This window comes from Manis javanica, chromosome 11, assembly GCF_040802235.1.
Source record: "Manis javanica isolate MJ-LG chromosome 11, MJ_LKY, whole genome shotgun sequence".
Lineage (NCBI taxonomy): Eukaryota > Metazoa > Chordata > Mammalia > Pholidota > Manidae > Manis > Manis javanica.
Window position 1 is genome coordinate 26,101,700 of NC_133166.1, and position 17,913 is coordinate 26,119,612.

At 35.4% G+C, this 17,913-nt stretch overlaps 2 protein-coding genes across 2 annotated transcripts; both read left to right on the top strand.

Annotated features, from left to right (window-relative positions):
- Positions 1–143: 143 nt before the first annotated feature.
- LOC140844227 (olfactory receptor 56B2-like) lies at positions 144–8,076 on the top strand. Its single transcript, XM_073215705.1, has 2 exons — positions 144–445; positions 5,817–8,076. The coding sequence occupies exon 2, from the start codon at positions 5,823–5,825 to the stop codon at positions 6,780–6,782; it is 960 nt and encodes a 319-aa protein (XP_073071806.1). The 5' UTR covers positions 144–445; positions 5,817–5,822; the 3' UTR covers positions 6,783–8,076.
- Positions 8,077–9,822: 1,746 nt separating this feature from the next.
- On the top strand, positions 9,823–17,755 carry LOC118968832 (olfactory receptor 56B2-like). Its single transcript, XM_073215706.1, has 2 exons — positions 9,823–10,124; positions 15,496–17,755. Exon 2 carries the CDS (start codon positions 15,502–15,504, stop codon positions 16,459–16,461), a length of 960 nt encoding a protein of 319 aa, XP_073071807.1. The 5' UTR covers positions 9,823–10,124; positions 15,496–15,501; the 3' UTR covers positions 16,462–17,755.
- Positions 17,756–17,913: the final 158 nt, after the last annotated feature.

Here is a 17,913-nt window from a genome sequence, read left to right on the forward strand (position 1 = left end):
AAGTGAGAGTAAGTAACTGGAGGATACAAGTGTACAGATGACTCAGAAAAGAGGGAGAAATAAATTTTGAAAAAGTGAAGAAAACCTACCAGAGTTACTGGATTTGATTAGTAAAATAAATATAATAAAGTTGGTGTACCAGAAGGACATGTGAAGCATAAAAAGAGAAGAATGTTTATTTAAAGAAATATTAGTGAACTTTCCAAAGCTGTGGAAGGAATTAAATTTAGAAATCCATGAAGCTAACAAAACATTGCATTGTATCAATGTAAGAAGACCTCCAAGACACACTGTAATCAGACAGTTCCACTTCTGGTTATATGCAAAGGAAATGAAAACAGGATCTAAAAGAGATACAAACACCCCGATATTTACTGCAGCATTATTCACTATAGCCAATATATGGAAACAATCTAAGTGCCAATCAACAGATGAATGGAAAAAGGTATGATATATTTATATATATATATGATATATACTTTTTCTGCCAGCAGCCATGAAGCAGAGTCATCCTGTTAGTTGCAGTAATATGACAAGAACTTGAGCACTATCTTACCTCAGATGAGTCAGAGAGAGAAAGACAATTACTGTGTGATACTAATTATCTGTGGAACCTAACAATGCCAGACTCAAGGAAAAAAAAACAGAAATATCACGGTTACAGAATATGTGGGTTGGGGGAAGGCACAGACATGAAGATTACAAACTTGGCAACGAGTAGTACATGAGCTGTAGAGAGCTAACGCACAGTCTATGTATAGTCAACAATATTGGGTTATCAAGATGAAATTTGCTAAGAGACTATATCATGACTAGTTCATCCAGAAAAACAAAGGAAATTATTTAATATGATAGAGGTGCTTATTATTACTTCAGTGACCATTTACAATATATGAATGCATCAAATTATTATACTGTATACCTTAATTTAGACAATGTTACATGTCAAGATTTTTCAATGAAAATATAAAGATTTTATTTTATTTAAAAAAATGTAAAGCTTGAACTCCTTTCCTCCTAGGAATTGGGTTAGCTGATTCCCATACTAGCACCTGTTTCTTTAATGTTGAGTAATATACCCTTGAGATATACAACACACTGTTTTCTTTAAAGATTCAGTTCAATAGTACAGATATCAAGGGATTTTGAGATTTAAGGTTGTGTGTGTACATATATGGGAGAATCACAATGTTTTTGACCAAAACCCTGAGTACCTGGACCAGATTGGACTCAGCTCCCTGTTTTGCTATCCAGAAACTAAGGTAGTAAAAGACAAACAAACGGGGGACTGTCTCAGGATTGTTAGTGCTGTCAGCACTAACATAAACTGGAGAGAGACTCTGTATAGGAATTGATTATGATATTCTCAGAGACACAGATTTGATTCCACCCACCCAGTAAAAGGCATAAGTGTGATAAAAGATTGGCTTTTATTGAAAATGTTTATTTCCCCAATTCTCAGATTACAATTCAGTGCCACCTGCCATCATGAAATCTATGTTGTTTACCTATCAGAGAGGAACCTTTGGTTCTGCTGTAGCGGAGCCGGGCTATGACTCACCCTCAGGACCAGAAGTGGAGTAGCTAGAGGACAGTTCTCATTCCTGGTTCAGACACTCCTGCTTCCTACCTTCCCTCCCAGTGACCTCACGTATGAGCCCAATGCAATGGCTTCATTTAGAGAGATCTATTTGTGACTGTGTTCCTTCCATTTTAGATAGCAAAGTCTACTTGGAGGATCCCTGAGTCATACTAAGAGAAGTCCACCATGGGATGTAAACTTCAGGCTCGTCTAGAGAGGAAACACACTTATCTTTGGGCTCTGGGAGTGAGAATAGACATCAAAGCATATGTATTTTGTACTTACTAAGTGGTGATATACATGCTTCAATGTTCCTATTTCAACATACATGCCGCACCAACAGCATAATACAAGTGCATTTCCCTTGTATAAATTAAGTTCTGATGAACCAAAATTATTTTAAATTTCTTTTAGAAACAGTCTAATATAATACGTGGTTCATACTATATTATGTGGTATAAGCATGGCTCTTTAACTGAGAGTTTGGCAAATGTATTGAAGATGGACCTAAACTTCACTTGTAACAATAAAACCAGCTTTAGTATTAACATTACAAGTACCACATAGAAATTCGAGGGATAAAGTAAGATAGATATCTCATAGGAAAAATATTCTTAAAAATAGAGCACAAGGAATCTCAGAGATATATTTCCTATTCTCTATGTATGAGAATCTATGATTTCTGTAATTTTTCTACCTTCTTCTGTTGCATGGACACATAGAGTGAACAGCTGACGGCTCCAAAGCACTGAGAAGCAATGGGGAATGATTCTTTTTCAATATCTTTGACAATCTGTGTACACTAGTCAAATATATTTCGAAAATACTTTCCAATGTTTATCTTATGTTCAGGGTAATCCATTATGTTTCAGTAAATCTGTATCTCTCTCTCTAGATTACATGTGAGTTATTACATATTTTTCTTAATGATTATTTTCAAAAGAAATGGGAAAATATAACATATACAAACATCAAAGATAAACTTACTCACAAACAGAAAGAAACTTGAATACAATTATTTTATGTACGGAAACAGATTCTAGTATTGTACGCTCTTAGTACCCATGTGTCTATAGTGCCCATTGAAACGCTTTAGGTACTCCTGCAATTACTGATGCAAATTTACACCAGTATTGCTAAACAGGAAACTGAGGATTAGCTAAAGAGTTTTGATTAATTTAAATGATTTCCTCCTTTTTTGCCATGGACAGAATTTAAATGATAATTTTAGGGCTTTTCTTACATTGCTTATGGAAAATCGTATCAAACCTGGACAAACAATTTGGTACAATCAGCATTTATTGCCCTGTGTCAAGAATGTCATCTGTTGTTTCTCAGTAGAGCTCCTGATCCAACATCTGGGTTAGCTTTTATTTTGTCAGACATTAATACTGTCTAAACAGTTTTGGTGTACGTGTTTGGTTTGTTAGTATGGTTTGGCCAATCTAAAAATTTTTTGTGCATACCTGTGTATAGTTTGCTTTGCATTTATTCCAGTATTCAAAATACATGTTTTACTAATATACATATATATTTTATAGCATAATATTCATATAAATCTATGTGAAATATAATCCTATGTAGTATATTTTAAATACTTGAACTTCATTGTACATTCTACAATACTTGATTTGTTTGCTGCCTTGTATTCTATTTTCTTGGGATTTCTTTTGTTTCATTTATTTTATTAAGGGAAAATATTTTTTAGAGATTTAGGTTCTTTGTTGATTTATGATATGCACATTGTGGTTCTATTTAATTTGGTATCCCCTTTATGTTTTCCAAGAGATAATAATTAGATTACAGAATAATAACTCTTAAAGACTATTGTGAAATTTGATTCATTTATACATTAATCTGCTTAATCACTCAAAAACATCTATTGACATCTGTAATGTTCATGAGGCCTTTGTAGACATGCAACTACAAATATAAACACAAAATATCCAAATATAAGGGTGTGGTAAAATTGTGATAGATACAAGAATATTAACAGGATTTTATACTACCATGGTGTTAAAGTTTTAAAAAAGAGACTCATACATCAACGAATATATTCCTTTCTTAAAAGCCTGCCTCCTTCCCAACGACATCATATTAAGATTTGAAGGGTGGCTCTCTATGCTCTCAGAGGGAGTTGAGTCTTCTAGAAGAAGGTGATGATTGAAGCCGAATTTGGCAGTGGGGGGACACAAAATAGAACAGTGATTGCTGAATCACAAGGCAAAAAATACCAGTGTGGTGTGAGTGGGACTCAGCAAACCATAACAGGAGAGAACGCTGATCTGGCAGAATCCCAATCATGCCACATGTCTGAAAGCATTTGTCTCTTCCCCTTTTAAGAGTTTCTGTATTTCCTTCAAAATTTTGCTTAGTTGCCATTTCTATCTGTTCCTCTAAGAGACTTAATAGTTTCTGATGACGCCAGAGGGGTCTTTGAAGAGTGCTCTTATTAACTAGTTTGCCTTGTGTTGCTTTACAATTTCAAGTGTCTAATCTCTTATTCTTCATTACAAGTAAAGATACAACAGGGCTGTAGGTAGAAAAATGGAATAAGGAGCAACATGATCTCTGATTCATCCAGTTTCCTAAACATTAACTACCCTCTTATGATGACTGGAAGTTTGTTCTTGGAAGACACATTCATATGTAGTATAGATGCAAACGTGTCAAGCATGATGAAGAACAATGAGGAATCATAAAAAATGAGAAACTTGAAAGCAATATTCACATTTGAGTGTGAGAGGCACAGAGCCCTACTACTCAACTCCAAGAACACTGGCACCCATCACGTATTCCTCCAGGATGTGGATTGGTGGATTCTTTCTGGAAAGATTGGCATCCCAGTAAGGATGCAAACAATGAAGGCAGTAGGTCCCTACACATCACTCAGAGTGAATGCTTCTGATTGGTGAGACTCACTCACCGCTGGAATTTCAAATCAGCTTTTAAAGACTTTCTCTTAAGAAAGAAATAAAAGTCAAAGGTAGCAAGACATTTGAGAAATGGATTAAAATTAAGGAAAATGAGAAAGAAAGCTATAAAAATAAATAACTGAAGTTAACATGTTATGCAAACAATACACGGAACAGCATAGCTTGTATAAATATATATTATTTTGATTCTACCTTCCTTCATTGTGTTATAAGTATAATGGAAAAACATTACTTGGGTTAGGATGAGTGTATCTATAAATTGTACATTCACACAAGTGTTCTCTAGATACTATAATTTCGGGCCAAAACATTTTTTAATATTACGTATCTTTACATTAAGTCTTTAATATTTCAAGTACTGAAAGGAAACAAATAATAAATAGCACACATTTGGTAGAAACAAAACATGAAAATTTGTTTCAGTTTTCACATTCAAAAATGAATAAATAATTGAACCATGAAATCTGTTTAGACAGTCATTTGATTTTAGTACGTTAATTTGAAAACATTTATCTCAAATTCATTTCTTTAAAGTCCACTTTATTATACTCGCATTATGCAATGTGAGTATCCACATGGCTCCAAGAAGAAAAGGTACATCCGAATAGGGGAAAGTTACTCAAACCAGAACCAATTGGATTTAAGGAATACTGAGATTCCCAAAACATACTTCTCTTTCTTATAGAGTTACTTGGCTTCCTGTATCTTATTCATAATTCTGAATACTGGTTTCTTCACTAAAAACTGGCTGCACTAACTTACCACATACATTTTAATTAAAGTTAAATAATGTTTATGATTATTTAAAAATTCTCATGTGTTTAACAGAAATAGGTTTCTTTTGTTTTTCTATAATCTAATCTGTTATATATATTTCTCCACAAATAAAATCTCTAGTCTCATTTTACGCAGTAACTCTACAATTAATTAGAAAAAGAGAGGCCACTCAGGGATATCAGATTGTTTACTCTTGTCCATATTCCATGACTCATGTAGGAAGATAAAGACCAAAGTCCTGATAACTCTAATCCTATATTCATCAAGTGTGAGAGGATGGAAATAATGTGATATGCTTTATGAAGTTTTTCTAATGATTAACTGAGACAAAGCATAGAAAGTGCTTCCACAGGTCGTGTTTCACTAGAAATGTGCAATAACTGTCGGTGGCAGACTGAGAAAAAAGATGAAGAATATCCTACATGAGGACATGAACCTTGCTGACTCCTTTTCAACTTTTACAATAGGGTAATTTCAGAGAGATTATTATTAAAAATAACCATAAATGATTTTTTTCTTAGTGAAAGATGTTCCACGATCCCAGACATTCCAACGGATCTAACGTCCAGGTCTCCGAGTTCCTCCTGATGGGGTTCCCAGGCATTCATGAGTGGCAGCACTGGCTCTCCCTGCCCCTGGCTCTGCTCTACCTCTTAGCTCTTGCTGCCAACATCCTAGTCCTCCACACCATCAAACAAGAGGCAGCACTGCACCAGCCTATGTACTATTTCCTGGGGGTCCTGGCTGTGGTAGACATGGGCCTGGCCACCAACATCACACCCAAGATTCTGGCCATCCTATGGTTCAATGCTAAAGTCATCAGCCTCCCAGAGTGCTTTGCTCAGATGTATGTCATACATTGTTTTATGTGCATGGAGTCAGGCATCTTCGTCTGCATGGCTATAGACAGATATGTAGCCATTTGTCAACCACTACGCTATCCGTCAGTAATTACTGAATCTTTTGTGGTCAAAGCAACTGTGTTCATGGCACTCAGAAATACCCTAACTACCATCCCAGTGCCCGTGTTGGCTGCTCAGAGACACTACTGCTCACAGAACCAAATTGAGCACTGTCTGTGCTCTACTTTTGCAGTCACTAGCCTATCCTGTGATGACAGGACAATCAACAAGCTCTACCAGGTAATTCTGGTCTGGACCCTCCTGGGAAGTGACCTGGGTGGGATTATTTTATCCTATGTTTCGATACTCCAGTCTGTGCTGAAGCTGAACTCAGCAGAAGCTGCATCCAAGGCCCTAAGTACCTGCACTTCCCACCTCATCCTAATCCTATTGTTCTACACAGTCGTTGTTGTTATTTCCATCACCCATTTTGTACCAAAAACTGTTCTTCTTATCACAGTTCTACTCAATGTATTAGAAAACATCATCCCTCCTGCCCTCAACCCCATGGTGTATGCACTCAAAAACAAGGAGCTCAGACAGAGCTTACATAAGGTTCTCAAGCTAAACAGCAAAGGCAACTAACACGGACAAGGGGCTCACTTTTGTAACTTTCAACATATTTATTCATCATATTTCCAATCATGACTACTGTCAGAAGAACTAAAGAAAATGACACTGTGGCAGCTTTTCAGTTAGTAAATAAAGAATCTGTTATGAAAACGAAAATCCAAGAGAAAGTGGTGAAATTAAAAGTTGTTATCTTGCTTGTCAAGAAAGATCCTCATAAAAAAACAACACACAATGGTGTGTGTTGTCTCAAGATACCCAAAGACAGGCCGAATGTGGAAAACACTCTGACAGTTAACACAAAAACCTGAACACAGTAACCATATAACCCAGCAATTCAATGTCTAATCACAGCCCCTGATAATTAAAAATAGATGTTACAACTAAACCTTGTATATGAATGTTTGTAGTAGTATTCTTAGTCAAAAAAATGGGAAAAAAACCTCTCAAATGTCCATCAGCTGCTGAATATGTAAACAGATTGAGGCATATGCACAAAAGGGATTATTATGCATCCATTAAAAGGGATTAGATACTGATCTATGCTGTGACATGTATAAACTTGCAAAAAAATCTACTGAGTGTAAAAAGCCAGAATAAAAGCTTACCTGTTCTCTGATTTCACTCAAATGTAATATCCAGAATAAGTAAGTCTACTGGATCAGAAAGCAAATTAGTTGTTGTCAGGAGCAAGAAAGGACAGGTGTTTTTGGAGTAACTAATTAATGTTTATGGAGTTTCTTTGAGGAACGGAGTTTTCTGGAATTACCTAATGCTGTTGGTTGCACAGCATTTAAATGTACTACAAGTCACTCAACTGTATATTTTTAAATGACTTAAATGGGTAATTATATGGTATGAATTTCATGTTAATAAAAACACTATAAAATAAAAAGGTGCATGAATGTTCTCTACGTATGTATTTGTTGCATCATATCTTATAATATAAAAACACATATATATTCAAAAACAGGACAATTCCTAAAAAAGTTGTGTAATTGCGTATTGTATACTTTGAATCATAATATTAAGGATAGTAAACTACATAATAATCCTTTTTGTGAACATTATATAATATCGCCTGAAAACGGAAAAATTCACGTTCTAATCTATTTTCCTAACTTTGTTTCCAAAGGGTCCTGCGAATGTTTATTAAGAAATGTATCAGAAGTAACATTTAATAATGGAAATTAAGAGTTCTCTTTTACTTACAAACTCATTTTTATTGTTTTAGTAATTAAAAACATACAGGCATGACTCCTAAACTTTAATTAAAGTAATTTATTATTAGAATCAGTTGTGCTTTCTTATTATTGCAATCACTACCATCATCATATTATGTCAAAATTTGGGTATCTGAATATTCTGAATGTATGCACAATAAGACCACACTTTTCATGAATTTCCATAATTTCAAAATATTTAAAATCAATCTTACTTAGAAGAAAAAATAAATAAACCAACTGAAGAACATATGAATGTGTGAGAGTGACTGAATCTCCATGAGACATTGTGAGCGCTTTCAACTTGTGTCTCAAGAGAAACAAAACTCTTCAATAAATATTAAAATAGCTAACATTAGTTAAAATTAGCTTGTGTCATTCCAACCCTCCCCATATGTACTTTTCCACACACAAATACACACAAATGTCAATATATGCTCATGAAATTCTATTATTTATTTATCATCTGACAGGGGGGTAACACTGTAAAGCTAGGTGGCATCAGAATCAAGGCAGCCTGAGTAATTACTTTTTTCTCTTTCCTTTGATTTACAACTAATTGAATATCTATAACCAAACTTGGATGCTTCAGCATTATACACCTTCACACCTGGGAGGTTTCTACCTGCCCATGTATCAGAGTACAGGCAGATAGGACATTGGCGGGGGCTATAGATTCAAGGGATTCAGGGAGCCTGACATACGCACTCACTATGCTGGGAAAAAAGGAACTTGGAAGTACAAACTGGGTGGATACCCAGGGGAGAAAGAAAAATTGTGGTGATTCAGACTAATACTAGAATCCAGCCTGCCACTGGAGGTGGACAAAGAGGTATTTGGAGGCAGAGGAGAGGAAGCAATTCGCCAAGGTGAGCTTCATCCCCAGGGCAGCACTGTAAATTGCTAGATTTTGGCAGATTCAGAGGCCTCCCCGACGCTCCCGACGCTCCCAACGCAATGTAACTGCCCAACAGCTCCTGGGTTTCTGAGGGAGGATCTCCATGACTAGAGGAGGGGAGAGAAAGGGAAGGAGGCAGAAGAGAACGTCATTCCTGCTGTTCCCCCGTTAGGATTTCAGCAGGATGCCTGATCATGGACCTTGATTTGAGAAACCCACTTAAGGTTGCCTCTACCAGGCCATGGGTGCTGAGCCCACGCCTCCCCCACTCTGTTGTCAGTTCCTTGTGCACACACCCAACTGCATCCAGGAGAGCCAGTTCCAGCACGAGAACCTTTACTGCCACAAACTCCATCTACAGTGCCACCTTCTGGAATACAAAAGAAAGCTCTCTTACTGCCAGACTTAAAAATGTATCACCAAAATAAACACAAATCCTTAACTAAGGAGGGTGTTTGCTACTTCAAATGCAAAAGGAGATGTGTATATATTGGAAATTTGGTATCACAAAAAGAAAATGATTATCCTCCAGCAACTGATCTCAAAGGTACAGGATATTGTTATCTAACAATGAGTTTAAAATAGCTGTTAATGAAGAAATAAAAAGGAGGTACAAGAAAACTTAGAGAGGCAATTCAATGGACACGGGAACAAATTTAATGAACATCAGGTTTTTCACCAAAGAAAATGGAGTTATGAAAAGGACGCAAATAGAAATTCTGAACATAGAGAATATAAACGATAATAATAATAATGCAATAAAGAGCATCAGTAAATAAGCAGACCTGAAGAAGTGAGAGTAAGTAACTGGAGGATACAAGTGTACAGATGACTCAGAAAAGAGGGAGAAATAAATTTTGAAAAAGTGAAGAAAACCTACCAGAGTTACTGGATTTGATTAGTAAAATAAATATAATAAAGTTGGTGTACCAGAAGGACATGTGAAGCATAAAAAGAGAAGAATGTTTATTTAAAGAAATATTAGTGAACTTTCCAAAGCTGTGGAAGGAATTAAATTTAGAAATCCATGAAGCTAACAAAACATTGCATTGTATCAATGTAAGAAGACCTCCAAGACACACTGTAATCAGACAGTTCCACTTCTGGTTATATGCAAAGGAAATGAAAACAGGATCTAAAAGAGATACAAACACCCCGATATTTACTGCAGCATTATTCACTATAGCCAATATATGGAAACAATCTAAGTGCCAATCAACAGATGAATGGAAAAAGGTATGATATATTTATATATATATATGATATATACTTTTTCTGCCAGCAGCCATGAAGCAGAGTCATCCTGTTAGTTGCAGTAATATGACAAGAACTTGAGCACTATCTTACCTCAGATGAGTCAGAGAGAGAAAGACAATTACTGTGTGATACTAATTATCTGTGGAACCTAACAATGCCAGACTCAAGGAAAAAAAAACAGAAATATCACGGTTACAGAATATGTGGGTTGGGGGAAGGCACAGACATGAAGATTACAAACTTGGCAACGAGTAGTACATGAGCTGTAGAGAGCTAACGCACAGTCTATGTATAGTCAACAATATTGGGTTATCAAGATGAAATTTGCTAAGAGACTATATCATGACTAGTTCATCCAGAAAAACAAAGGAAATTATTTAATATGATAGAGGTGCTTATTATTACTTCAGTGACCATTTACAATATATGAATGCATCAAATTATTATACTGTATACCTTAATTTAGACAATGTTACATGTCAAGATTTTTCAATGAAAATATAAAGATTTTATTTTATTTAAAAAAATGTAAAGCTTGAACTCCTTTCCTCCTAGGAATTGGGTTAGCTGATTCCCATACTAGCACCTGTTTCTTTAATGTTGAGTAATATACCCTTGAGATATACAACACACTGTTTTCTTTAAAGATTCAGTTCAATAGTACAGATATCAAGGGATTTTGAGATTTAAGGTTGTGTGTGTACATATATGGGAGAATCACAATGTTTTTGACCAAAACCCTGAGTACCTGGACCAGATTGGACTCAGCTCCCTGTTTTGCTATCCAGAAACTAAGGTAGTAAAAGACAAACAAACGGGGGACTGTCTCAGGATTGTTAGTGCTGTCAGCACTAACATAAACTGGAGAGAGACTCTGTATAGGAATTGATTATGATATTCTCAGAGACACAGATTTGATTCCACCCACCCAGTAAAAGGCATAAGTGTGATAAAAGATTGGCTTTTATTGAAAATGTTTATTTCCCCAATTCTCAGATTACAATTCAGTGCCACCTGCCATCATGAAATCTATGTTGTTTACCTATCAGAGAGGAACCTTTGGTTCTGCTGTAGCGGAGCCGGGCTATGACTCACCCTCAGGACCAGAAGTGGAGTAGCTAGAGGACAGTTCTCATTCCTGGTTCAGACACTCCTGCTTCCTACCTTCCCTCCCAGTGACCTCACGTATGAGCCCAATGCAATGGCTTCATTTAGAGAGATCTATTTGTGACTGTGTTCCTTCCATTTTAGATAGCAAAGTCTACTTGGAGGATCCCTGAGTCATACTAAGAGAAGTCCACCATGGGATGTAAACTTCAGGCTCGTCTAGAGAGGAAACACACTTATCTTTGGGCTCTGGGAGTGAGAATAGACATCAAAGCATATGTATTTTGTACTTACTAAGTGGTGATATACATGCTTCAATGTTCCTATTTCAACATACATGCCGCACCAACAGCATAATACAAGTGCATTTCCCTTGTATAAATTAAGTTCTGATGAACCAAAATTATTTTAAATTTCTTTTAGAAACAGTCTAATATAATACGTGGTTCATACTATATTATGTGGTATAAGCATGGCTCTTTAACTGAGAGTTTGGCAAATGTATTGAAGATGGACCTAAACTTCACTTGTAACAATAAAACCAGCTTTAGTATTAACATTACAAGTACCACATAGAAATTCGAGGGATAAAGTAAGATAGATATCTCATAGGAAAAATATTCTTAAAAATAGAGCACAAGGAATCTCAGAGATATATTTCCTATTCTCTATGTATGAGAATCTATGATTTCTGTAATTTTTCTACCTTCTTCTGTTGCATGGACACATAGAGTGAACAGCTGACGGCTCCAAAGCACTGAGAAGCAATGGGGAATGATTCTTTTTCAATATCTTTGACAATCTGTGTACACTAGTCAAATATATTTCGAAAATACTTTCCAATGTTTATCTTATGTTCAGGGTAATCCATTATGTTTCAGTAAATCTGTATCTCTCTCTCTAGATTACATGTGAGTTATTACATATTTTTCTTAATGATTATTTTCAAAAGAAATGGGAAAATATAACATATACAAACATCAAAGATAAACTTACTCACAAACAGAAAGAAACTTGAATACAATTATTTTATGTACGGAAACAGATTCTAGTATTGTACGCTCTTAGTACCCATGTGTCTATAGTGCCCATTGAAACGCTTTAGGTACTCCTGCAATTACTGATGCAAATTTACACCAGTATTGCTAAACAGGAAACTGAGGATTAGCTAAAGAGTTTTGATTAATTTAAATGATTTCCTCCTTTTTTGCCATGGACAGAATTTAAATGATAATTTTAGGGCTTTTCTTACATTGCTTATGGAAAATCGTATCAAACCTGGACAAACAATTTGGTACAATCAGCATTTATTGCCCTGTGTCAAGAATGTCATCTGTTGTTTCTCAGTAGAGCTCCTGATCCAACATCTGGGTTAGCTTTTATTTTGTCAGACATTAATACTGTCTAAACAGTTTTGGTGTACGTGTTTGGTTTGTTAGTATGGTTTGGCCAATCTAAAAATTTTTTGTGCATACCTGTGTATAGTTTGCTTTGCATTTATTCCAGTATTCAAAATACATGTTTTACTAATATACATATATATTTTATAGCATAATATTCATATAAATCTATGTGAAATATAATCCTATGTAGTATATTTTAAATACTTGAACTTCATTGTACATTCTACAATACTTGATTTGTTTGCTGCCTTGTATTCTATTTTCTTGGGATTTCTTTTGTTTCATTTATTTTATTAAGGGAAAATATTTTTTAGAGATTTAGGTTCTTTGTTGATTTATGATATGCACATTGTGGTTCTATTTAATTTGGTATCCCCTTTATGTTTTCCAAGAGATAATAATTAGATTACAGAATAATAACTCTTAAAGACTATTGTGAAATTTGATTCATTTATACATTAATCTGCTTAATCACTCAAAAACATCTATTGACATCTGTAATGTTCATGAGGCCTTTGTAGACATGCAACTACAAATATAAACACAAAATATCCAAATATAAGGGTGTGGTAAAATTGTGATAGATACAAGAATATTAACAGGATTTTATACTACCATGGTGTTAAAGTTTTAAAAAAGAGACTCATACATCAACGAATATATTCCTTTCTTAAAAGCCTGCCTCCTTCCCAACGACATCATATTAAGATTTGAAGGGTGGCTCTCTATGCTCTCAGAGGGAGTTGAGTCTTCTAGAAGAAGGTGATGATTGAAGCCGAATTTGGCAGTGGGGGGACACAAAATAGAACAGTGATTGCTGAATCACAAGGCAAAAAATACCAGTGTGGTGTGAGTGGGACTCAGCAAACCATAACAGGAGAGAACGCTGATCTGGCAGAATCCCAATCATGCCACATGTCTGAAAGCATTTGTCTCTTCCCCTTTTAAGAGTTTCTGTATTTCCTTCAAAATTTTGCTTAGTTGCCATTTCTATCTGTTCCTCTAAGAGACTTAATAGTTTCTGATGACGCCAGAGGGGTCTTTGAAGAGTGCTCTTATTAACTAGTTTGCCTTGTGTTGCTTTACAATTTCAAGTGTCTAATCTCTTATTCTTCATTACAAGTAAAGATACAACAGGGCTGTAGGTAGAAAAATGGAATAAGGAGCAACATGATCTCTGATTCATCCAGTTTCCTAAACATTAACTACCCTCTTATGATGACTGGAAGTTTGTTCTTGGAAGACACATTCATATGTAGTATAGATGCAAACGTGTCAAGCATGATGAAGAACAATGAGGAATCATAAAAAATGAGAAACTTGAAAGCAATATTCACATTTGAGTGTGAGAGGCACAGAGCCCTACTACTCAACTCCAAGAACACTGGCACCCATCACGTATTCCTCCAGGATGTGGATTGGTGGATTCTTTCTGGAAAGATTGGCATCCCAGTAAGGATGCAAACAATGAAGGCAGTAGGTCCCTACACATCACTCAGAGTGAATGCTTCTGATTGGTGAGACTCACTCACCGCTGGAATTTCAAATCAGCTTTTAAAGACTTTCTCTTAAGAAAGAAATAAAAGTCAAAGGTAGCAAGACATTTGAGAAATGGATTAAAATTAAGGAAAATGAGAAAGAAAGCTATAAAAATAAATAACTGAAGTTAACATGTTATGCAAACAATACACGGAACAGCATAGTTTGTATAAATATATATTATTTTGATTCTACCTTCCTTCATTGTGTTATAAGTATAATGGAAAAACATTACTTGGGTTAGGATGAGTGTATCTATAAATTGTACATTCACACAAGTGTTCTCTAGATACTATAATTTCGGGCCAAAACATTTTTTAATATTACGTATCTTTACATTAAGTCTTTAATATTTCAAGTACTGAAAGGAAACAAATAATAAATAGCACACATTTGGTAGAAACAAAACATGAAAATTTGTTTCAGTTTTCACATTCAAAAATGAATAAATAATTGAACCATGAAATCTGTTTAGACAGTCATTTGATTTTAGTACGTTAATTTGAAAACATTTATCTCAAATTCATTTCTTTAAAGTCCACTTTATTATACTCGCATTATGCAATGTGAGTATCCACATGGCTCCAAGAAGAAAAGGTACATCCGAATAGGGGAAAGTTACTCAAACCAGAACCAATTGGATTTAAGGAATACTGAGATTCCCAAAACATACTTCTCTTTCTTATAGAGTTACTTGGCTTCCTGTATCTTATTCATAATTCTGAATACTGGTTTCTTCACTAAAAACTGGCTGCACTAACTTACCACATACATTTTAATTAAAGTTAAATAATGTTTATGATTATTTAAAAATTCTCATGTGTTTAACAGAAATAGGTTTCTTTTGTTTTTCTATAATCTAATCTGTTATATATATTTCTCCACAAATAAAATCTCTAGTCTCATTTTACGCAGTAACTCTACAATTAATTAGAAAAAGAGAGGCCACTCAGGGATATCAGATTGTTTACTCTTGTCCATATTCCATGACTCATGTAGGAAGATAAAGACCAAAGTCCTGATAACTCTAATCCTATATTCATCAAGTGTGAGAGGATGGAAATAATGTGATATGCTTTATGAAGTTTTTCTAATGATTAACTGAGACAAAGCATAGAAAGTGCTTCCACAGGTCGTGTTTCACTAGAAATGTGCAATAACTGTCGGTGGCAGACTGAGAAAAAAGATGAAGAATATCCTACATGAGGACATGAACCTTGCTGACTCCTTTTCAACTTTTACAATAGGGTAATTTCAGAGAGATTATTATTAAAAATAACCATAAATGATTTTTTTCTTAGTGAAAGATGTTCCACGATCCCAGACATTCCAACGGATCTAACGTCCAGGTCTCCGAGTTCCTCCTGATGGGGTTCCCAGGCATTCATGAGTGGCAGCACTGGCTCTCCCTGCCCCTGGCTCTGCTCTACCTCTTAGCTCTTGCTGCCAACATCCTAGTCCTCCACACCATCAAACAAGAGGCAGCACTGCACCAGCCTATGTACTATTTCCTGGGGGTCCTGGCTGTGGTAGACATGGGCCTGGCCACCAACATCACACCCAAGATTCTGGCCATCCTATGGTTCAATGCTAAAGTCATCAGCCTCCCAGAGTGCTTTGCTCAGATGTATGTCATACATTGTTTTATGTGCATGGAGTCAGGCATCTTCGTCTGCATGGCTATAGACAGATATGTAGCCATTTGTCAACCACTACGCTATCCGTCAGTAATTACTGAATCTTTTGTGGTCAAAGCAACTGTGTTCATGGCACTCAGAAATACCCTAACTACCATCCCAGTGCCCGTGTTGGCTGCTCAGAGACACTACTGCTCACAGAACCAAATTGAGCACTGTCTGTGCTCTACTTTTGCAGTCACTAGCCTATCCTGTGATGACAGGACAATCAACAAGCTCTACCAGGTAATTCTGGTCTGGACCCTCCTGGGAAGTGACCTGGGTGGGATTATTTTATCCTATGTTTCGATACTCCAGTCTGTGCTGAAGCTGAACTCAGCAGAAGCTGCATCCAAGGCCCTAAGTACCTGCACTTCCCACCTCATCCTAATCCTATTGTTCTACACAGTCGTTGTTGTTATTTCCATCACCCATTTTGTACCAAAAACTGTTCTTCTTATCACAGTTCTACTCAATGTATTAGAAAACATCATCCCTCCTGCCCTCAACCCCATGGTGTATGCACTCAAAAACAAGGAGCTCAGACAGAGCTTACATAAGGTTCTCAAGCTAAACAGCAAAGGCAACTAACACGGACAAGGGGCTCACTTTTGTAACTTTCAACATATTTATTCATCATATTTCCAATCATGACTACTGTCAGAAGAACTAAAGAAAATGACACTGTGGCAGCTTTTCAGTTAGTAAATAAAGAATCTGTTATGAAAACGAAAATCCAAGAGAAAGTGGTGAAATTAAAAGTTGTTATCTTGCTTGTCAAGAAAGATCCTCATAAAAAAACAACACACAATGGTGTGTGTTGTCTCAAGATACCCAAAGACAGGCCGAATGTGGAAAACACTCTGACAGTTAACACAAAAACCTGAACACAGTAACCATATAACCCAGCAATTCAATGTCTAATCACAGCCCCTGATAATTAAAAATAGATGTTACAACTAAACCTTGTATATGAATGTTTGTAGTAGTATTCTTAGTCAAAAAAATGGGAAAAAAACCTCTCAAATGTCCATCAGCTGCTGAATATGTAAACAGATTGAGGCATATGCACAAAAGGGATTATTATGCATCCATTAAAAGGGATTAGATACTGATCTATGCTGTGACATGTATAAACTTGCAAAAAAATCTACTGAGTGTAAAAAGCCAGAATAAAAGCTTACCTGTTCTCTGATTTCACTCAAATGTAATATCCAGAATAAGTAAGTCTACTGGATCAGAAAGCAAATTAGTTGTTGTCAGGAGCAAGAAAGGACAGGTGTTTTTGGAGTAACTAATTAATGTTTATGGAGTTTCTTTGAGGAACGGAGTTTTCTGGAATTACCTAATGCTGTTGGTTGCACAGCATTTAAATGTACTACAAGTCACTCAACTGTATATTTTTAAATGACTTAAATGGGTAATTATATGGTATGAATTTCATGTTAATAAAAACACTATAAAATAAAAAGGTGCATGAATGTTCTCTACGTATGTATTTGTTGCATCATATCTTATAATATAAAAACACATATATATTCAAAAACAGGACAATTCCTAAAAAAGTTGTGTAATTGCGTATTGTATACTTTGAATCATAATATTAAGGATAGTAAACTACATAATAATCCTTTTTGTGAACATTATATAATATCGCCTGAAAACGGAAAAATTCACGTTCTAATCTATTTTCCTAACTTTGTTTCCAAAGGGTCCTGCGAATGTTTATTAAGAAATGTATCAGAAGTAACATTTAATAATGGAAATTAAGAGTTCTCTTTTACTTACAAACTCATTTTTATTGTTTTAGTAATTAAAAACATACAGGCATGACTCCTAAACTTTAATTAAAGTAATTTATTATTAGAATCAGTTGTGCTTTCTTATTATTGCAATCACTACCATCATCATATTATGTCAAAATTTGGGTATCTGAATATTCTGAATGTATGCACAATAAGACCACACTTTTCATGAATTTCCATAATTTCAAAATATTTAAAATCAATCTTACTTAGAAGAAAAAATAAATAAACCAACTGA